Raw genomic sequence first — 23,689 nt, forward strand, 5'->3', positions numbered from 1 at the left:
AAAATTCTGCACTTTGAAAAGCATGTGAAAACAGTCACCTTCCTGGCAATGATAGTACTGCTGCCCTATACAAATCAGGCATATATAGGATATTGTAGAAAGGGGGAAAAAATGTGTTTTAAGTGCAGTGTAATGGTCAGTATAGAATCTTTATTATCTAGAAAGACTGACTCAGAACTTACTTATTAAGAGCAATAAATATAATAACATTTCTCATTCATTCATTTCTTGTAGAAAAGTGACCTAAGTGACTTAGTGGTAAAGGGACTTCCTTTCCAGACTATCTGAACCATGAGGCTAACTTTGTAGTTAATGAAGCAAAAAATATTTTTCATTATCTTTGACTAGGAGGGAAGGGAAAATGACATGGTGGAAAGAGTAATGAAACTGGGCGATCTGGGCATCATTCCCAATGTCTATCTATTAATCCCTCCAGGGCTTAAATGTCCTAATCATAAAATGAAGATGTTAGACTGCAAGATTAAGTAGCCACTCCAGAATGGAAAAGATATATTATTTTAATCTCTCATTTTACACTGTAGTGTGTGACTATTGTCAATCATGCTCATTTAAAAAATATTTCTCATGCTCAAAATTTATCTTATGCCGGCAAGCTACCAAGAGAATCCCGCCCGCACAGCAGAGCCTGGCAAGCTATCTGTGGCCAATTCTACATGCCAAAAACAGTAACAAGTCTCACAATGTAGATGTTACTGGTGCCTGCTCAAGCAAATCAATGAACAACGGGAGTACAGTGCTACAGTGCTTTATAAAGTAAATGTGTATTGAGAGAATCAAATTACATGCAAAATGAGGCTGTATTTCCCTTAAATCAACAATGACAGAAAATTCACATTAGGGTCTGAGAATCTATGAAGATACCAACCTTGGCTACCAAAGCATTGGGTCTAATAAGAAGTGCAATACCAACTGGTTCAGTCCATTTGGAAAACAGTATGGACGTTTCTCAAAAAATTAGAAACTGACCTCCCATTTGACCCAGCAAACACCAGTTCTGGGAATATATCCTGGAGGTGCAAAAAAAGTATAGTAGCACTGACATCTCTACTTGTAAGTTCATTGCAGCACTGTTTTCAATAGCCAGAATCTGGGAAAAATCCGAGTGCCCAAGAACAGATGACTGGTAAAAGAAACTTTGGTACAGCTACACAATGGAATACTAAGCAGCTGTCAGAAAAGATGAAGTCATGAAATTTGCATATAAGTGGATCAACATGGAGAATATCATGCTAAGTGAAATGAGTCAGAGAGGGACAGACATAGGAAGAATGTACTCATTTGTGGAATATAAATTAACAGAATGGGAGACTAGCATCCAAGGATAAGGACCAGGAGCATTGCTCCACAGCTTGGAAGCCGGTCTCATGTGCTGGGGGAAAAGGCAGCTCAGATAGAGAAGGGAACACCAAATAAAGGATGGTTGGATGACACCCTCGGGATGGGAGATGTGTACTGAAAGTAGACTATAAACCAAACATGATGGCCACTTGATACTTGCATTGCAGACCACAACACCCCAAAGGAGAGAGAGAGCAAAAGGGAATGCCCTCCCACAGAGGCAGCGGGTTGCGAGGGGAGGGGGGCTGGGGGGAGATAGTGAGAGGGATACTGGGATCATTGGTGGTTGAGAACGGGGACTGGTAGAGGGATGGGTACTCAATCACTGTATGACTGAAACATAAGCACAGAAGTTTGCAAGTCTGTAACTGTACCTCATGGTAATACATTAAAAAATTTAAAGAAATCAATTAAAAAAAATAAGGAGTACACAGTTATAGAGCTGAAAGGCAAGACAAATACCTCATCTGACAGGGTGACTTACCCTGTGGAACATCTTTCTCTCTGCCCAAAATGAGAATCAGGATACAAATGAGATACTAGACTGTGATGCTCAGTTTTGTTATGCCTTTTCCGCCCATCAAGCTGAGTACACATATATCACGCTCATTATAATACTTTACATAATACTCAGATATCTTTTAGCATGTGGATCATAACCCTATTCCCCTTCAGTACACCTTTCCCATTAAGTAAATTCTCTGTGTTAAATTAAATATATATATTTTTTAAGTTTAAGCTTTTTATATTTCTCCTATTTAAAAATTTACATCTAACATGTTGCATTCTGTTCAAACCTATGCTGTTTTAACAAGTTCACAGAAGTTTTAAAGGTTTTTTGTTGTTATTGCTGAATGATAAAATGGAGAATGAAAGCTACTATTGACAAAAATTCCCCCACCCTGAACTAAACCATGCCTTAATTTTTATTATTTTTTTTTTCGGCCCAAAGGCCAAAATGAACAGCTTATGTTTGAGATCACAGTAACAAGAAGTTCTCCATCTCGCAGCTCCAAATGCACATTTGCAGCTCTCCCAGAGAGCTCCATCTGGCTGAACACATCCATCACTAGTGGAAGTTTGGCATGTTTAAACTCACAAGCTACCTTCCTGATTAGAGAAATGTTCCTTTTCTCTTTTTGGGAACAGTATACCATTCTTCTAGTGTCAGCTTTTTGATTTTTTTCAATAACTAATCTGACTTAAGTCTTTAGATGTTTCTAGTCTATAATAAGTCTCATTATTTCTCCCACTTTCATCTCTCTCCTTGCTCCCCCTAGTTTTTCATAATCCCAATTTCCTTAAGGCTAAATAAATTCACTTAAACAACAGACCTGATGATTTGGGCCCTTTATACAAAACCATCTAAACCATTCTTTCTCCCTGTTACGACTGGCAATTTATTTCAAACTCCTTTATTTATCATTCTTGTTTTGTCTTGTTTTGGCCATATCTGATGATGTACAGGGGTTAATCTCAGTATGGGTTTTGAAGGTCACTTTTGGTAGTGCTTGGGGGACTTGCAATGTAGGAGATCTCTATCAGGCGCTTGCATGCAGCAAGCGCTCGGTCCTTTAAACCATCTCCCTAGCTTCTGAAGTCATTTCTATCTTCTCCAAATTGTCTATTCAAGCCCCAGTTCCTGCAACTCTGCTCTCTCTTAAATATGGTCATTTTATTCTGTAAAAATTTTTTAAAATCTTGTATGATATATATATGTATACATATATTCAAAATTATTTGTATTACCCATTTAATGTTTTAGGCTTTTCTCATCTTAAACTGATCCTATATCCAAAGTTGAACTCACCTGATGACATTGACCCTGGCAAATGTTAGTATACACCCTATGTGTATTACTTGTTACTTGTTATTGCTCAATTGATTCAAATAGCAAAAGCAGAAAGAGTGAAAAGCCAACATTCATGAAATTTCCTTAGCTGCATTCTGCTTTTACAGACGACTTGAAATCGAGAGGTCTCATGTAACAGTGAGACAGCCCAGGTAAGATGGAAGAGAGGCAGTTCAGAGTGGAGAACATGGTATTTCTCCTTCTACCTGGTCCTCCCTCTCTACCTTGGAGCAAGACCTGGGTATTGAATGAAACAATGAGTCACTGTCACTGTCATCCCATTGCTCATCGATTTGTTTGAGCGAGCACCAGTAACGTTTCTCATTGAGAGACTTATTGTTACTGTTTTTGGCATATCCAATATGCACGGGTAGCTTGCCAGGCTCTGCCGTGTGGGCTCCAGACCAAGAAACAATGAGTAGACAAAATTAATACCAAACCTCTTGTCATCTGGGATGAGGTAAAGGTTATAAATGACTCCCACTTTTGTCAACAAACTCTAAGAACCTTTTATGAAAAGCCTCACACACACGCGCGCACACGCGCACACACACACACACACACAAGTGTGCACCATACATAACTGTAAGACAGAAAAAAAAAATCCACTTGTTTTTAGAAGCTAATCATCTCTAATGATGGTATTACTCAGTCTCCGAGATGCACTGTTGATAGCAGACAACTATGCCACTCATCAGATTACAAGTGTGTATTAAGGCCAGCTGTACCACACACCTTGAACCCTTTAGAAGCAGCGATGTGGGCAGCGGTCCAGCCCTCTCTGTCAGCGTGGTTAATGAGCTCCTCGGGAACAATGGGCTTGGATGTCCCTTCAGGGCTGCCTTCTCCTTGCAAGTCAAAGACTCCTGCCTCGGGCTCCTCCACATTCGAAGAGTTTCCACCAGCTCGATGGTACATAAGAAGCTTGAGACTGTCCACATTGCCAGTGTCCACAGCTGCATGAACTGGTGTCCAGCCATCCTGGATATAAAATGATCGGGCGATAGGGTCAATAACAACACTGACACTGAGAAGAGTTATTTAAAAACCACCTCGAACTATTTCTGGGCATGGATCACCGAGCTGGGAAAGGCAGACTTTCCAATCCCGAATATCACTCAAGAGCAGAGCTAAAGACTCTGACGTCTGTCAATGCACTTCCCACTGCTATGACTCATGCTGTTTTGTGGGACATTCATCTGAATGTTTAACCATTTGGAGTGAGCAGGTACTACCCAAAACTGCCAACAAGCTTTAGATACCAAAATACCAATTTAATATTACAGAAAGAAAGAATTTGAGCTAAGTGGTTGTTTTTGGTTTTGGTTTGGGGGCCACTCCTGGCAGTCCTCAGGGCTTCCTTCTGGCTGTGCTCAGGAATCCCCCGTGGCTAGATCTGGGACCATTTGAGGTGCCAGGGATTGAAGCCAGGTCAGCAGCCTGCAAGGCAAGTGCTTACTCAATGTGCATCTCTCTGGTCCCATAACACAGAGATAATTTTAAAATACGTATATGCAACTGATATGTGATTAGTACTGTACTTCAGTGAATGCTATTCTAAACCAATCTTACTTACAGGAGAGTGTCCTAACTTGGGTGGTCTTAAACTTTTATGCCAGCAAGTCCAGATGGAAGGAAACTAGATAATGGAGAACACATTTGACACACAGGAAAAACAAAACCAAATAACTCCACGGGATTTTGATGGATGTCTACTGAGTGTTCTGTTAATTGCAGTAGGAAGCAAATAGATGCAAGATTAGAAACTAAAATACATTACTTTGAAGCCTCAGTCATCCACTTAACTGGTTGCTGGGGCAGCCTCTGAACCCATTTTTATGGAAGTGGGTCTTAATCAGTACTGCACCTCATCCCAGAAGTACTGGATCAAAACATCTGGGGGAGGAGCCCCGAAATCTGCTTTCACAAGCCGTCCAAGTGATTCAGCTCTCATTTTTATATAAAATTGTTTTCACTTGCTATTCAGGCACTATTATCATTCGATTTTTTAAATGTTTTATTGGTTTTTTTTTTAAAGGATTATTTTACTGATATGTATTTTGGCTTTACTTTATTCACTTTTTTTTTTTCACCTTTACAAAGTAATTTGTCCTGTTACTAAATCTATTGGACTAGAGTGATAGCACAGCAGGTAGGGCTATCACTTGCATGCAGCTGACCCGGGTTCAATTCCCCTGACCCCGTCCCTCTCAAAGAGCCTCGCAAGCTACTGAGAGTATCCCGCCTACACAGTAGAGCCTGGCAAGCTACCTGTGGCATATTTGATATGCCAAAAATTGTAACAAGAAGTCTCATAATGGAGACATTACTGGTGCCCACTTAAGCAAATGGATGAACAATGGGACGACAGTGCTACTAAATCTTTATCATTGAGGTACAGCACAGTTTTTCTCTAAAATAAAAATCATTCATGAGATAAAGGGAGAAAAACAATGAACAATCTACATTTAGATAGTTATCTGATCATTTCTACAATGCTCCTTGGTGATGTGGACTCTTATTGGCTTCTGCTACTCCAATCAATGAAGTCCACAGCTGAGACAAGACCATGGCTGGGCAGTGACTGGAACATCACAGTGTTCAAGGGCATCACCCAGTCATTGCAGCGTGTAATGGCTTGGTCTTGGCTGTGTGGTAATCATCTTTATTTAAATATTATCCTTACTTAGGTAGGAGAGAATAAGTGCTCTTGACCTCAGATTTATATCACAAACGTAATGTGGTAGTTTCTTGTTCACTTTTGCCTTCCATGCTCCTTTGATTTCTTATTAAAAGTTACTAGAAAAAGGAGGGACCAAAGAAAGATGACTCAAGTGGTAGATAACATTCTGACATGCGTAAGGCTCTTTTTGATCAGTGGCATTGCATGGTCACCCACCCCCCAAAACTGCAGGGAATAACCCAGATAATACATTATAAAAATATATATATATTCCCTGAAGGTTCTCTATCACCTATACTATTTATCTCTGTGTTTAGGCGCCTCTGTCCCATAACACTTTCATTGAGCTCACCAGTAACTCTCTTGAGCAGGGTCTTCTGAGTTACCTGGTGAGCTGCAGGTGACCCATTTTTATGTTGTGCACTACTTATTTTTTATTCAGGTTGGTGAGATTCATGTCTACGTGTAAAGTAGAATTTTGTAATGATTCTAACACCACAAATTTCTTAGATAAAATAAACATTAAGAAATGTAACAGTGGAATAATTTTCTCATATTTTCAAAAGCTAAATAGAAAGAATCATTAAAAAATTCTCCACCAGGGTCCAGAGGAAAGAACTCAAGTAGTAGAGCGCGTCATATAAGTGCAAAGCCCCACGTTCAATCCCTGTGTGCATGGCACCTCAAGCACTGCTGGTTGTAGCCTTGGTTTCAGGCACTGCTCTGGTCTGAGCACTAAACCACTGAAGCCTAACACATGGAGAAAATATAGCACAGCATCAGGGAGAGCGAGCCCAGAACTCCCACTACCCAACCCCCACCCTCAAACAGTGCTGGATATGGTTCTTATATTGGTAATTTTTTAAAAAGTAAATCTCCATAGCAGCAAAACTCAATATTTCTTCCAGATTCTTAGAAATATCAGTAACTGTGAGTACTCTTTTTTAGGAAAACTCAAGACCTATAACACAGATTTGCTTGCTTTTTATCCTTGCAATTTTTTTTTTTCTTTTTGGATCACACCTGGCGATGCACAGGGGTTACTCCTGGCTCTGCACTCAGGAATTACCCCTGGCGGTGCTCAGGGAACCATATGGGATGCTGCGAATCGAACCCGGGTCGGCCGCGTGCAAGGCAAACGCCCTACCTGCTGTGCTATCACTCCAGCCCCATATCTTTGGAAATTTTAAGGATGATTTCTGTGAATAATTGCACGGTAATTAGTCAATTCTGTAGCAAAAGTAGAGGGTCCAGATATAGATAACCTCCAGCAACTAATATGCCTATACTCTGCATCAGGAATATGTTGGACGGTAGCAATTATCATGCCTTTAACACTCTGGAAGGCTGCAATAGCACAAATTAAATCATGTCTGAGTCCAATGATGAATGGGTCATGCTGACAGCTCCTTAATTCTTCCAGCCTGAGATGGAGCCCTGCCATAGAGACAGACATCAGTGTACTCAGGGCTGGTTTGGAGTCGCTAAGTCTGTCACGGAATGTTGCTGAAATCCAATTTGAAAAATTTGTTTCAAAGGTTTTCCCGTGTGACCCGAGTTGAAAGGATTCGTTCACCAAGGGCTCTTCTGCTAACTTCCACGTGCAAAGTCTTTCATTTCTGACTCTCTGGATTTACCTGTACATTTCTCACAGGCTGCATCAGAATGGTGCAGAGGGGAGTCAAGATAACCCAACTGTGGCAGGTTCCATCGTGGATTCCCAAATACAGTGCTTCAGATTCTAAGGAAATCAGTCAATGAGCCTGAACCTGAGAGGCACAAACATCAGTCCTAGAAGGAATAGTGAGCCATGGACAACCACCGTGACACAACATTTCCTTTAGTTTACACATGTGACAACTTAAACTACTGATGATGGTGGTGGTGATCAGGACCACTGGATAGCTAAAAATTCCTAGACACTGTAGCAATGACCTTAAAAATATTACTTTATGCCATTTTGATATACCCTGACAAGGCCACTATTATTTATGTATCTGTTTATTTATTATTTGGGGGCCACACCCAGCTGTGCTCAGGATATCACTCCCTGCAGTATTCAGAGGAGCATACATGGTACTAGGGATTGAATGCAGGTTAGCCTTGCGCATGTGCTAGTTCTCCAATCACTATCATTAATCTTATTTTGTGGAGGGGGTCACCAAAGCACAGAGAAGAGATATAACTCACCCAAGGTCACAGAGATTTTGGAGAAGTCAGGCCCCACCCCAAGAGTAGTTTCAGAGCCTGATCCCTCAACGATTCTGAAATATTTGCCACCACCACAACTGCCTATACTTCTTAAAGTACTTTTAAAATAGATACTGCACCTTGAAAATATACGTAGGATTCTAACCATTTCTCGCCAGTTCTCCCTCTTAATTTTACTTTCCAGCATCATTACTTATTCGCTGGAGTAAAACAACAGATTCCTGACAAGATACCTTACATCCGCTCTGCCCTTCCTACAGCCAGAGTAATTAATAGAAAATGAGTTTTTCTCTCTTTTCTCTGTTGAGAGCCCTCCAATGTTATCCTCCTTATCCCAAGTTCTTACCAACATCCTTTGGGAGCAGCTTCCAGTTCTAGCCACTCTGGCCTTCCTGTGGGCACGCGGGCTACCACCACTCTTCCATCTCAGCCCCGGCACACTGCTCCCCACCCCAATGCAGCTCACATCGTCACTTCCTCAGGCTGTGATTCCACTGCCACATTTTCTTTACAGAGCTTTGTGATCAACTCCTCTAAAGAAACCGGGGCCGGGGATTTTGATTTCCTAAACATCTACTGATCTGTTCACTTGTTTTAGCATCCCTTCCTCACCTTCACAAATGGGATGCACGGTTCAGTAATACACGCATTGTTTCATTTGCTGCTATCCCTTCTGCCCCTAAATCAGTGATACTGAAGGAACAGTTTTTGAATGAATAAAAACTTGTCCCTCCCTTACAGGTAATTCTTAAAATAGAAACCAGATATTTGTTTTCCTGTTTTACAGATTAAAAAAATCTAAGTCTCGGGGCTGGAGCAATAGCACAGCGGGTATGGTGTTTGCCTTGCACGTGGCCGACCCGGGTTCGATTCCCAGCATCCCATATGGTCCCCGGAGCACCGCCAGGGGTAATTCCTGAGTGCAGAGCCAGGAATGATCCCTGTGTATCGCCGGGTGTGACCCAAAAAGAAAAAAAAAAAATCTAAGTCTCAGAGGACAGAGGAATAGTTAGGTTCACAGACAAGGCTTCTGATTTATAGAGAATCAGAGAAGGTCAGACACTGTTCATTCCTTATCTCCTAAAAATGACAAGAACTACCATTTCAATGCATTTTTCTTTCCCAGCCCAAGATTTTGCAGGCATCTGGTAAGCCTTATAAATTTTAGCACAAACCAGTTGGTACTCACTCTGGTTTTTACACTCCGGTCAGCTCCAGCTTCTAACAAGAGTTTGATACATTCTTTGTTTCCATTTTTACAGGCCAGGTATAGAGGTGTCTGTCCTCCATCAGCAGCATGATTAATGTTAGCATCGTATGCAATTAGTAATTCTACACACCTAAACACAAGATGGTGAGTAAGTTCATCAACACTGGATTTCATTACTGCAGTATCATCTAAGGCAAAATAGGACACCATGGAAGAGCAATTATGCATCTTTATATACAGTTTTACACACATGTATAAATAACATACATATGTAGTTATTGTGGCTTTTACCTTTGTTTTTTTTTTTTTCACAAGATTATAAGGTATAGTTTAGTCATCAACGCAATTGCTCCCGTGAAAATTTGAAAGAGCAGCTTTGCTCAAAAGCCAACACTTGGTTGATGACAATCCTCTGTATCCAACTTGTAAAAGTTGCCCTTGAAAGATGTGGAGCTTACAAGGATGAATAGCTTAGCTGAGCTTGACATATATATTATTTGCGATTCAAAATAGCTTGTGCCTTGAAAAGAGTCAGGCTGCTGAGTCACTCTGAGATTTTCACTTGAAAAAAAAAATAATTATAAATAGTCCAGACAGCAGGGCATCATGTGCCTCCGCTATAAAAGGCAGTACAGAGACAGAAAAGAGGTGCTTTGGGGAGAAAAGACAGCAGAGGTTATTCTGTTTTCTAAAGGGAGCTGCCTTACTAAGGAAAAAAGACACAGCTAAACAGAAACTGAATATCCTGGGATCAAGGAGGAGGTATGACCAAGATTCCTTGACTTTTAGTAACTTTAAAGGCAACGGGAGCTTGTAAAACTGGATAGTAAAGCATTAGGAAAGGAGGGTTAAGTTAAAACCAAAGGAATACTTCAAATCATCTTCTCTCTTGGGGGTAAAAGTGATAGTATAGGTTGTGGGGCATTTGCCTTGCAATGGTTAACCTGGGTTAGCTCCCAGCCACTCCACATGGTCCTCTGCACCCACCAGGATTTATCTCTGGGCACACAGAGCCAGGAATAAGCCCTGAATACCACTGGGTGTGGGCCAAAAACCAAATATTTTAAAAATCATCTTCGCTTCCATATTAAACTGCATGGCTTTTTACTTGGCTTTCCTGGCAATGCTCAAACATGACATATGTTTTAAAATTAAGTTACATATTGGTGCATATATATGTGTATATATATGTTATTATATATATCTTATACATATATCTATCTTTACATATATATGTATCTTTACATACATATAAGCCCTGGATTTCCTGAAGTGTTTGCAAAGCTTTCCAGGACCCCAGCACCATAACTACATGACTATCTAAGAAAGTGGCTCTATATTACAACCCACAAAGAGTAAGGTAAAAAAAAAAATGGAAATCTCATTGGGAAGACAAAGAACACATGCAAATAAAGTAACATCTAAATCAGTATCCCTGGGTCGTAACAGTTAATTTGGGATACAGAGATGTGTGTTAGATGTGCTTTAAAAATTAAGTAAAGGTTATTATGACACTTTAAATCCATTATTCCAAGAATTCTGAAATTTCATTGTATTTTCTAAAAAAAATAAATCACCATGAAATACATGGTTACAAAGTTGTTCAGGATGGAGTCGCAGTCATACAATGTTCTAACACCGTCCTTTCACCAGGGTACATTTCCCACACCCAATGGCCCCAGTTTCCCTCCCCAAACCCCACACTCCCTCCCACCCTGCCTCCATGGCAGACACTTTTCTTCTTCTTCTTTTATCATCCCTTTGTTTTTCCCGTTCAGGTACTGTGGTTTGCAATACTGCCACTGAAAGGGCATCATGCACATCACTTCTTCTCAGCACCCAGTTCTTATTCACAGTGATCATTTCCAGCTATCACTGTCATAGTGAACCCTTCTCTGTTCTAAGTGCAAAATTCTGAATTTTTTTTGCTTTTTGCTTTTTTGGGTCACACCTGGCGATACACAGGGGTTACTCAGGGGACCATATGGAATGCTGGGAATCAAACCCAGGTTGGCCGCATGCAAGGCAAACGCCCTACCCACCATGCTATCATTCCAGCACAAATTCTGAAATTCCTTGAGGTACATTTCTATCCCATGATAGAATAATAAACATTGAACACTTTCCATTCCCACAACTGTCTATATTAGCATAGGTAGAAAAAGCAACCTAATGAAAGTTTACTTTGTTATTAAAATATGACTCAATTTAAAATAGTCCCATCTATAATTGAGTATGCCACTAAAGCATTGCTGGAGCTATAATAATATATTTTAATCAAATGACCCTTGGTTCTGTGCTCTTATTACATTCAGGAGGTAAAAGTCCTGCTTCGTATTTTAAAATGACATAACAAAGTGACTAATTGGGATTTGGAAATTGTCACTGCAATTTAAGAGTTAAGATTATTACAAATAGCATAAATCTATGTTTTACTTTTAATGCCACTGTTATGTAAGAAAAAATTGTTTTTCTTCATGTATTGGAGCGGTGGAAAAGAGTGAACAACAAAACGTTTAACAGCTCATTATACCACCACAAATAGGCTGACAGGCTATAAACAATCTTGTTCTGAAGTAAATTCATTCATATGAGGTTTGGACGCTGCATCAGTTCTCCATATCTCTTACAGCCAGCTATTTAACTATTACTGAGAAGAAAAAAAAGTCTCTGCTCCTTTGCATTTAATTCAAAATGGTTTTGCTGATTTTATTTGCCAAAGAATTTTAAGTTCTCTTTCACATATGCAACCAGAACTGAAACGCATGTGCAAATGACAAAGAGGATCTTTTCACAGGGAAGTTTCAGACAAAGAACTGGGAGCCTCACTTACTTGAAGTGTCCCTGTGCAGCTGCAGCACACAAGGGTGTAAAGCCGTTTTTATCAGCAGCGCTGACTTGGGCTTCTGCATTCAGCAGCAATCTCACACAGTCTACAATTGGAACAGAATGCCATTTTCACTGTGTCACACAGCTAGAAGAGACAACTTCTATACACGCTCCACACACACTAAATCCAAAGGACACACCCCATGCACAAGTTCCTGACATAATTGCATCCTGGTTGATATGGGACTCTTTTACAGGGGAATTCTCTTTTTTTCTGGGAATTAGCAATACTCTAGACTCAACAACTGAGATATTTTCCACTCATCTGGTGCTTTAGGGAAGAGCTGCTAGAGAGTAAAAGAACTGTCACATGTCAAAAAAATGCTTCACCAGATTTTTCTGCCAGCCTGTCCCAGAAGACAATGTTATAGCATAAAGAATCAGATCTGCTCAACAAACTGAATTTGTCATTCTTTGTATTTAAATCATTGAATTTTTACTTTATGATGTTTTACTTTATCTTTCAAAAGCATTTGTGCACAGGCATCCTAAACTTCATTCCTTGAATAAGGGCAAAGGAGAATTCATAACAAGTCACCTGACTATGGTACAACTATCAACTTAGACCTATGACTTCTCTGTATTAAAGAAAATTCCTAAAGCTATTTTGAGGCAAAGAGTTGCAAAGCACTTTTACTTAGTCTATTTTCTATTCCCTAGACTCTTCCATTTAGTCCACTCAAACAGGTGATGCTCTGAAAACTTCTAAAGAAGCTGAATTAAGACATCCAAGGAATCTGAGTTAAAATCAATCGTCAAGGCAACTTAAATATATGCAATGTTATTTGACTTTGCATTTGTAGTCAACCCATCTTTTCCTGTACTGCCATATGTTTTAGTATATTTGACTAGAGGATTTGCATTTTAAGTAACAGGAGTAATTCCTAATTCAGTGATATGTCATTTATAATTATACTCCTCAGTTCTTTTTAAAAAATAGCTAAGTAACTATAATTCGTTCCAAGTGCAGAACAATTTTAGACCTGTGACCTTTACTAACTACTAAAACTTTCCCTCACTGTAACACATGCTTTGATTTTCTCTCACATCAGGTATTTCTAAAACAAATGAGGGCGATTTTATCTTAGCCAAAGTGATCACAGATGGCAGGCTTTATTTCAAAATGTACTTTACAGTTATAAGACCAAAATTTTTTATAGATGCATTTCATTACGCATAAGACAAAGGTGACTTTTTGTGTGCTGCAATAAAATTTAATGTTATTATGGAAGTGAAAAGTTTAAGTTTTTTAAATGCCTACACTATCTCTAAATGTTTAATATATAAACATTTATGTTAATGTTTATATACATTAAAAAAAATATCCACCATGACTTGTGGGAGAAATTTAAACCCAAAGAAAACTCTTTTACTAACTATTTAGTAAGCAGCATTTACATATGCTTTGGCGACTTTATCCCTTTGCATGCAGATGACATATCAGCATCCTTACCTGTATGTCCATTCTTAGCAGCAGAATACAAGGCAGAATGGCCATCTTCACAGGAGTAATTAATGTCCAGTCCTTCTTCATTAAGCAGCATTGATAATAAAGTGACATTTCCCTGGGCAGCAGCTTGCTGAAGAAGGGTGGGCCTGCCAGCCAGGGGGGCAGGACCACCACTCATTAGCAAAGGGGTTAGGGAGGGTGACCAGCCTGTGGGTTAAAGTGACCCAGGTTAGACAGTATGAGCACGGAGATGAGACAGACATTATCCACTCCCTTCTGCATTATACACACATAGACATATGACATGTGTCCCTAGAAGATTATAAAAACCACATGGTTGCTGACATTATCAATCTGTTAATGTTTACTTAGAACAAATTCGTACTGTTACTTCAGATCTTTTAACTGCTGCTAATTGGATTAACATAAATGGTGACAAATTAATTTTAGTCATCAGTTTTGCTCAGAGAAGTGTTAAAATGGTCACTGGCTTTAGGAAACTAAGATGGCTATCTCATTTCAAAAGTTCAGAATTTTTCTTTAGGAGAATTTCAAACAAATTTGCATGTCAAGATAAAATACAGATCTCCTCTATTTCAATATCAGTCTGAAAGGTAAGCGGATAGTTTAAGGAGTGGTATAGAAATAATTTTGAGAAAGATGTTTTTCCTCTCTCAACAATGTTCTAGATACTTATACATCGTTTATAAACCATTAAGATGGGACAAGCACTTTAAGGAATTTCTTTATATTCCTTGAATTTTTAATTTGGAAATAAAATAGGGATCTCACTACCTTTCAGTATTGAGTATAGAAACAAAATGTATACAAATTGGATTCATAATCTAACAGCACAATATTCAATACAATTCAATCTGAAGGCTGTATCACCTGGCCATCTTTATCACTTGGTACCAGAAACTTAATCAGTCAACAAAATAGGACACTCTACCATATAGCTTTAACAAAAGTCATAAGTTATCATAGTTAGATATTTCTCATCAGTATTTAGCAGTTTTAGAAGAGAATCTGTTAAGTATGTGAAGTCGGCTGCAAATAGCATGGAAAATTTTCTGAATTCTTCCTTGATCAAAAGGCTGTAAAAACAGTAAAGTAAAGATGTTTATTTAATGTGATATATAGTTATTTTGTGTATTTTTAGGTTTAAATACAATTAATTTTCAAAAGATGCAATTTTACTTTCTTCTGTATAGAGACCCAAATACCTCAAAGCAATTGAACATGGCCTATGTGCACACATTCATCCCACAGCCACATTTGTCTTTTGTTGTGTGGCAAGACACAACAAGAGACATCATTTATAGTCAATGCACATTGATACTGGGATACTTTGCAAAAGACACGGCTGTTATGATAGCAGGTATACAAAAAAGTTTTATAATTATATATATAATTTTTGTATTGGCCTTAAATTATTTCAAGAAATATTAAGAGTGCACAGTCAGAAACTTCTTGATATTTTAAAAATTGTTTCTCAAAAAGTTTTATACAAATTAGTCAGCTTATTCAGTATTATATTTTCATAATCAATTATTTGTATACATGAATAATGTATTTTTACCCTATTAAACTGCAATTACATGCAATATGCAAAATCTTCATAAAATTAAATTGTATACTATATCCCCATTGATATTCATTAGTTCTTCTTACAAAAATAGTATTTTTACTTCATACTTACAAGAAGGCTCCTCTCTGGTACATTTTACCTTTTGTATTTTCTTAAAAACAAACAAAAGAAGCCCACAAAAATTAAATCAGTACTTATTAGAAATGTAATGATAAGCAGAAATTATAAGTGTCAAGGTATGAAACCCCGACTGCAAAGCAAACACAAAGGAATAAAGGAAGGCATTGCACAGCAGTCCTCTGTGGAATAAAGCAATATTGTTTCCTCTCTCAAGCTGTCTAGGGTTCCCTCCCCATCTCTTCTCCTTTCCCTCCCTCTCTCAAGCCTCCATCTGATCTTTCTCTAACCCTTCCCCAATCATTGCCTTTTCTCTCCTTATACTTCTCCTGTCCCAATCTCCCTCCAGTCTATTCGAGAGGTCTTGGTTTGTTGTTTCTTTTTTTGTTTTAGGGACACACCTGGTGATGCTCAGGGGTCACTACTCACTCTGCACTCAGGATTTATTCCTCTGGTGCTCAGGGGACCATATGAGATGCCAGGGATCAAACCCTGGTCAGCAGTGTGCAAGGCAACTGCCCTACTCGCTGTAGTACCCCAGCTCTGTCTTTTAAAGAGCATCCACAGTTACATATTGAACAGTTTGTTATTTTCTTGGACTTGTTTTCCTTTCTTACTGCAATGATAGGCTTTGGGATCAGCTAAATTTAAGCTTATTTTCAATGGCTTTACATATTAATACTCCAATAGAAGTATAATTACTTGGGAAATCTATTTTTAATATTAAGTACTAAAAATAATACCTTTTATACTTGAAAGTATAAAAGGAAATACTTTTCTTTATACCACTCAAAATAGCACTCAAAAATACAATCTTTATACCACTCAATGTTCTTACAATTGTCTCTTACAAAAAGAGTACATGTTATATTTCTTAAATTTTAGATGGCAATCTATGCACTTTTTTTGGTTTTGGGGGTCCACACCCAATAATGCTCAGGGCTTACTCCTGGCTCTGCACTCCGGGATCACTCCTAGCAGCAGTCCAGCAGTGATCAAATTCAGGCAGAGCATATGCAGTGCGAGGATTTGAACAAGGGTCAGTTGTGTGCAAGGCAAGCACCTTAACCCCAGGACTACCTCCTCGGTCCCTATGATCTATTTTAAAACTATTTCACAAAAAGAGAAATGCCACCTGGCATCTATTTATGGATACCAAGTATTCTGAAAATTTAATACCTTTACTCCCACTTCCAATTTTCCTTAGTACTGACAAAATCATTTCAATAATCCTGCTGTGATTGTGGGAGAAAGAAAACTCCACCAAGAGACTTTACCCCCAATTTGAAATTCCCAAGAAGGATGAAAGTGGTAATAAAGAGTTGACTGGTTAAGTAATGAGTCAGTAATCGAAGAACAGACTTACGGCCATACGGTTACTCTAATGATGTTAGAAAAAGATCATTCAGCTTTGCAGCATCACGTGCGAACATGAGTCAAGGTGAGCATCTTGCGGAACATGCAGTGATGAAGGGAACAGACAGCACGAGCACTGGCAGAGGGCACAGGAGTTGAGAACAGCTTCTGGCATCAGCTTCAGAGTGTAGAGAGGGTTAATGTCATAGCTCAGATCAATCTCATTTTCTGATTTAGACTTAATCCAATCATTTGTGGAGAATCAATTTTTAAAGGTAGGTTTAACTAAAGAAAAAGATGGCTGAACCAAATTAAATAAAGTGCATCGAGTAAAGCAAAAATGATAGAGAAAAGAATTCCTAGGGTATGGGAACTCAGTTGCCTGGGGGGATTTCTGATTTAGATTCCGTTCATCGAATAATTGAAATGTGCTCCTCTGACATGTTCTGGAGGAAAGAGATATTCACTTAGGATCTCAGAATGTTTGCTAAACGACTTACGGCAATTTACAATGCAATTCATTGAAATTGTATTTTCGGTTGTTCCAAATCTCTTCGGTGCCTTAACTTAATCATAATTGTCACAAATATAAGCTGACATCAAAAGGAAGGATTTCAGAATTTAAAAGATCATGCGATCTAGTGGCTCTCCAAGGAGAGAAAAGTGATGAGCTTTCATTGGAAAAACTTGACAAATTTTTGAACTTAATACATCCACAGTTGTGGGCTGCATTTCCACAAAACATTACAAAGACTGAAGTCAGTTCTAAAGCAAAATCCCAAAAATATTTTACTCTATTATCACTGAAGCAATAAGATCATCACTACTTAGTTACTATTCCTGCTCTAAACGCAACATACGCTATGGTATTCAATCCCAGATCCACCCTCCCCCAGTAAGTAGTACATGCCCCATATTAAGGATGAAAAACGGTCTCAGTTTAAGAAGAAAAGAATCACTAACAACACAGAGCTGAAAATGGTAGCACCAAAATCCCAATGCTGATCTGTCTGGCATCAACATCTGTGCTGCTTCTCTGACTCTTCCCCCTAAAAATACAAATACAAACTCAAAAAGCTTAATTTCAAGGAGACAGCTCATAATCACTAAATAAGTCCCAGGGTACTGCTCTCATTATCTGATAATTAGCAAGTACAGTACCACCTGTTTTTCTCATTCCCACTCTCCCCCACTAAGTTTTAAATATAATACCATTCAAATTTTGCTTTCATTGTTAAAACTTCCCTCTGATTAGAAAGTGTCGAGACTCCTACAAAGCTTCCATAGACGTCTGACCCTCTAACATTATTTTGGAGCCACTTTAAGTCCATGAAGAACTGTTATGGCAATAAAAAGCACTTCCTCCAACACTGGGTAACAAAAACATGCCGTTTTTTTTTTTTTTTTTTTTTATCATATCCTCTGCTCACAGGTCCCAGCTTAAATGACTTCATAAACCACATCTGCAATGGAAAACTTTTCTAATACAGCCCACATGCTATACTATCCATCTGCGCTCAAGTGTTGAGAGATGACAGCTTTAAATAGAGTAAACAGACTTTGAAAGAAACCAAACTTAGAACGGACTGATAAATATGCATGCTGTGTTTTTGAGGTTAAAACACACCACCAGACTGATACTGAAACTTAAGACGATGCTGATCCCAGAACAAACAGAATCAACTTGACAATCCAAAGCGGACTGCAGAGAAGACTCCTGGAAAGCAGCATTTTCAATTTCATCGCAGAGGGACAGAGCTGAGCACAGGCTGTCTGGTGATGCCCCACTAGTGTGGGAGTCTGTGAGATAAATATTTAATGAGAAGGAAGAATCTTTCATTCCACGGTAATACTTGAGTCTAAATTAATGGTTTCCATGTGCTCCGGACCGTGGTTTTCAGGTTATTTTAAAAGAAGAAAGCTCTTAGCAAAACAAAACTGCAAATTCATATAGCAAGATGAATCGCCATACCCTGGAATGTTTAAAGAAAAATACTAAAAAAAGGAGAGTAATGAGAGAGAGAAAGAGAGAAAGAGAGGGAGAGAGAGAGAGAGAGAGAGAGAGAGAGAGAGAGAGAGAGAGAGAGAAATGGAGAGAGAGATGGAGATGGAGGGCAGAAGCGGCAAGTGAAGAAAGAAAAATATGAAAAAAAAAAGTTTCCAAGCAATGTGAAGAAAGTGAAGGCCAGTGACTGGACAGACCACGATCATAAGAGGACGGTGTAATATTTGAATCCCTTTACCTGATGCTGTTACCAGGAGGCTGTCTGAGGCACCTGCTCTACAGGATGCGGCACTAACAGGGTTTATGGGAGAGCGAAAGGCAATGGTGCTGGGGAGGACAGGGGAACGTTCTGAACATGCAGGCTGGTTCAGTCCAGGGGTTTCAGCAGGCCGGGCACCCACCTGAGACGTGGCCAGGGCTGAAACGGCACAGCCGGCAGGTGCCACAGTTAAATCTATGGACGGTTTTGGTGGCAGCTGAGGGGAAGATGACTTAGTGAGATTCTCCTCTGTTACGACCCTGCTCCCTTGGGGCAGGGTGGAAGGAGGTGATGCCACAGTTTTGTTATCGACTTTGGCCCCCGCACTGGAGGCCCTGCTATCCATGATAGCCTTGAGTTGGGGGTGTGGGGGAGAAGGGGCTTGGGAGAGCCCTGGCTTTTTGGGAGGGATGGGAGGCGGGTTTCCTCGGTCAACTCGAGCTGCGCTGGGAGTCTTTAAACCGGTCCGACCGACTGGAAGGTGGGTGCCCGCGTCTCCCGTCGGGGGGCCTCCTGGCCTGGGGGGCGTTCCCGTTTGAGGGCTGGTGAATCTTGACAGAGCCTGGGTCACGGTATTGCGAGCCAGCTGTTTGGCCACCAGGTTGTCGCGACTCGTCGGGGACACATCCCTGGAAGGAGGACTCTGCGTGGTGTTTCCGTTTTGGTCGGGGTCATTGGCATTGCCCTGGAATCGGAACCTCGCGGCCTGGACGCGCGGGTTCAGCCCCGGGTGCAGAGACGCATTGGCACACGGTGAATGTAAACTGTGCGCGGGTGCGGCGGGCTGGGAGCCCTGGGGAGCCAGGCTAGGGGGCTGCACGGCGGCGGCGGCGGCGGCAGGCAGGGCTGGATCGGTGCTCGGGCCCGGGGGGCCGGGGCTGGGCCCATTTTCCTCTAGTCTGTTTGCACCTGGAGTCGGGGCCGTGGGCACGGAGGCGCCGGGCGAGTCCCCGTGGGAAGCCGGCCTGACCAGCGCGGGGCACACCCCGCCTTTTGCATTCGCAGGGACGAGGGGGCTTCCCGTGGGGGGCTTGACGGGTACGGTCAAGGGCAACTTCTTCGCCGGGTCGGCGCTTTCTGTCACGGGATCTGTCTGGCAAGCGACAGAGCGGGTCGCCGGTCCTTCCGTGGCCACCGAGATGGAGACGGCCCGCCGGTCCTTTGCCTTCCGGGCGAGGGGGAGGCTGGGCTTGCTGTCCGGGCCCTTTTTCAGCTGCTCGATCATCTTCTTCAGCTTGTCGATCTCCTCCTTGAGGTCGGCCGTGTGCGCCTCTTCCCGGTGCAGCTTGGCCCGCAGCTGCTCGCGCTCCGTGTCGAACTCGGAGAGCTGCTTCTCCAGCTGCGCCTCCATCTCCGCGCCCCGGCGCTTCTCGGCCGAGAGCTCCTCCTCCAGCGCGCTGGTCTTCTTCTTCTCCTCTTCCAGCTCGCCCATGACCTCGTCGAGCTTCTGCGCCTCCTCGAGCACTCTGCCCGACAGCTGCTTACACTCCTTGACCAGCATGAGCACCACGTGCTTGTTCTTGGTGCGCTCCTCCTCCAGGCGCGCCGCCAGCTTCTTGTGCTCCTGCTCCAGTGCCTGTAACTGCAGCTTCTCCGTCTCCAGCTGTAAGGAAAAAGCAGAGGGCGGCCCTGGTGACTGGGTGGGCACACTAGAGAAGTTACCTTTTCTAGCGAGATGGCGACTCTCTCTCTAACAGCGGCGTTTGCTGTTGAGGGATTCCCAGGAGCGCTGTGCTGGGAATGACGCGCGAAGCTCTCTGATGTGTGAAAACTGATGCACGTGGTTTTACAACCCCAAGGGAAGGCACGGCAATAGAGAATTTCAAAATATTGAATAATGCAAACCACGAAAAAGAACAGAAACCAGTTGCTTCGAATCACCGTCCAGAGTTCAGGAGGATCTGTTTGGGTCAAATTAGATCTCTGTGACCAACTCGGGTGGGATTTTACTAGCGTGGCGGAACTGAGCAGTGCCGAGGGGACCTGGGGCCACTTCAGGTTCTGAAGGTCAGTGCTCAGGCAGCACAGCCACACTCAGCAGTCCTAGAAGCCACCATGGCAACTGCTGCAGTGTGAAAGACCCTAAGGCTACACTCGATGCACGTGGTACTGGGGATCTAACTGGGGGACTTGGGCTACAAAGCATATGCACCTCAGCCCTTCAAGCTATCTTCCCCCAGCTGAGACTTTATGGAGACCTTACTGGTGCCCGCTCGAGCAAATTGATGAACAACGGAACGACAGTGCTACAGCGCAGTGTAGTGCATTAAAAATGATTTTTTTTATTACAAAAGGGCTGGTATTGCAAAATTGTATGTCTGAAACAATGGACAACTTTGTAAATCTCAGTGTCTTATATATACATATACACAAATATATATATATACATATATATATGGTGCTTCAGAACAACCTAGGTAATATGTCAGACAACATAATAAAGAGTGCTGTCAACAGGACTACAGTTAAATTTTAAGCCCTTCTATGAGCTAACTCATTATTTAGCTTTTTCCTTTTTCTGTTTTGGTTTTGGGACGACACTTGGTGATGCTCACGGCTCACTCCTGGGGAACCATATGCAGTGCCAGGGATCAAACTTAGATCAGCCGCATGCAAGGCAAGTGCCTTCCCCGTATCTCTCCAGCTTTATAGCTGCTTTCCTCTTTAGCTTCTTGGAGCACCTTAGAATGGGTTCCTGTGAAAATGCTAGAAAACATATGAGAGTTTTTTGAAAACAACAAAGAGCTAAAGTAATATCTCTGATTTAAATTATAATCAGAGTCAGTGACCCCAGAGTCTGACCTTACCTCCTAGACCATTTCCACTTACTCAATGAGATCTGCTACATAAATACTAGGCATTTCTTGGACATTTGGAAACAGGGACTTGCCTTGGGGTCTTACTGCTCTCTCAGCCTAGAATGTCACCGCACATCTCCACGCAGAGCTCCCGCAGTAAGCAGTGTGTACAATGCAAGGGGTGAACTGCTCTAGATGGGCAAGGGGAGGCCCCATACCCAGCCTACCTCCTTATCCAGCCACTTGCCAGGCCCTGGGCTTTCTACCTAGACAGAAACAAATCTCCTTCAAAAGCAGGTACTGTCACAGGTCTTGGGTCCCTGGGGCTCATGCTCTCCAAAGAAGCGTTTTTTTCAGGGCCCTGAAAAATAGTTCAGCCGCTTAGAAAGCAGGCCTAGGTTCATGGTCCTGGGTTCCATCCCGGCATCTTAGATGCTCCAAAGCTCAATCCCAGCAGCTGTGCCGTCTGCACCTAGGCAGCTCTGCTGTCTGTGGTCCCTGTCAGTCAGAGTGTGTGAGTACCACAAAAGGTGTGGTCCCCAGCAAGCACTCAGTGTCCAGAGAGCCAGGACTTCCTGAAATCAGCTTCTCCCCATCAGTGTCATTGGAAGAGGAGACGTGGTGAGGATGTGCTCCTGTTTCTCCCCCTACTGTGAGAACAGGGCTCTATCCCCCTCCAATGACCATGCAAGAGGCCAAAAGTAGAGCCCCATGGTAGGTGGTTACTACCCTACAAGGAGTCAAAAATATTCATCCATCTTGGGTGCTTACTAATTTGAAGTAGTTGCTGAACAGAATAAAATGGGTCCAACAAGCAGAGGAATGAGAATATAAATAACTCCCCCAGAATAATGAGAAACTTACTCATATGCATATTCTCTACTGTATGACAAACTGGGGTGACTCCATTAACTAGATTTGGTAAGATTTGGGAAATAATTATGTTGTTAGATACTGGGTGCTTTATAACTTTTAAAAAAAAATTTTTAATTTATTTTTATTGAATCACCTTGTGGAAAGTTACAAAGCTTTCAGATTTAAGTCTCTGTTATACAAATGCTTGAACACCCATCCCTTCACCAGTGCACATATTCCACCACCAAGAATCACAGTATGCCTCCTCCCAACCCCCCACCTTCCCAAACCCCCACCCCACCTGTGTAACTGATAAATTTAACTTTACTTTCACTTTACTTTGATTATATTCAATATTTAAACAAAAAACTCACTATTATTGTTTGGAGTTCCTCCCCCCAAAGTCGGACCTGCTGAAAAGGAAGCATTTGATAATTAGTTTTCCATTGCTGAGAATGAAGAGATACGAGGTCAAGCGACCGCACTGGCGGCCACATGGTTTTGGATTTCTGTATTTTAGTATTTTAGTAACTAAGTCCAGAGAAATTTCTGCCAGAAATTGCATCATTGCAAGCTTGTACCTCTCTGCTACTTTATGACTGCAATCTTTCTATGTCTGTCTCTTTCTTTCTGACTCATTTCACTCAACATGATACTTTCCATGTTGATCCACTTATATGCAAATTTCATGACTTCATCTTTTCTGACAGCTGCATAGTATTCCATTGTGTAAATGTAGATGTACCAGAGTTTCTTTAACCAGTCATCTGTTTTTGGGTACTCTGGTTTTTTGCAGATTGTGGCTATTGTAAACAGTGCTGCAATGAACATAGAAATGCAGATGTCATTTCTACTATACCTTTTTGCCTCTCTGGGATATATTCCCAAGAGTGGTATCAAACGGAAGCTCAATTTCTAATTTTTCGGGTGGGAATGCTGACTGGTTCAGCCCTTTTGGAAAACAATATGGGTGCTTTATAACTTTTAAAATGTATTTGTATGTAAAGCACAGGCACCCAGCAATGGCTACAACTACAATGGCACACAATTAGGA

At 41.3% G+C, this 23,689-nt stretch overlaps 1 protein-coding gene across 3 annotated transcripts in view; it reads right to left on the reverse strand.

Annotated features, from left to right (window-relative positions):
* Positions 1-23,689, reverse strand: part of CTTNBP2 (cortactin binding protein 2) — a 156,667-nt gene that overhangs the window by 59,876 nt on the left and 73,102 nt on the right. For 2 of the 3 annotated variants that reach the window (XM_055123699.1, XM_055123698.1), the window contains exons 4-9: positions 19,125-20,585; positions 15,357-15,396; positions 13,658-13,861; positions 12,149-12,248; positions 9,295-9,445; positions 3,947-4,192 (exon numbers count right to left, since the gene is read on the reverse strand). In XM_055123699.1, the coding sequence (XP_054979674.1) occupies positions 3,947-4,192; positions 9,295-9,445; positions 12,149-12,248; positions 13,658-13,861; positions 15,357-15,396; positions 19,125-20,585 (2,202 nt within the window). Of the gene's footprint in view, positions 1-3,946; positions 4,193-9,294; positions 9,446-12,148; positions 12,249-13,657; positions 13,862-15,356; positions 15,397-19,124; positions 20,586-23,689 lie in introns of those variants that run through there. The other variant, XM_055123700.1, reaches the window with a different exon arrangement.

The sequence above is a fragment of the Sorex araneus genome, chromosome 1, assembly GCF_027595985.1.
Source record: "Sorex araneus isolate mSorAra2 chromosome 1, mSorAra2.pri, whole genome shotgun sequence".
Lineage (NCBI taxonomy): Eukaryota > Metazoa > Chordata > Mammalia > Eulipotyphla > Soricidae > Sorex > Sorex araneus.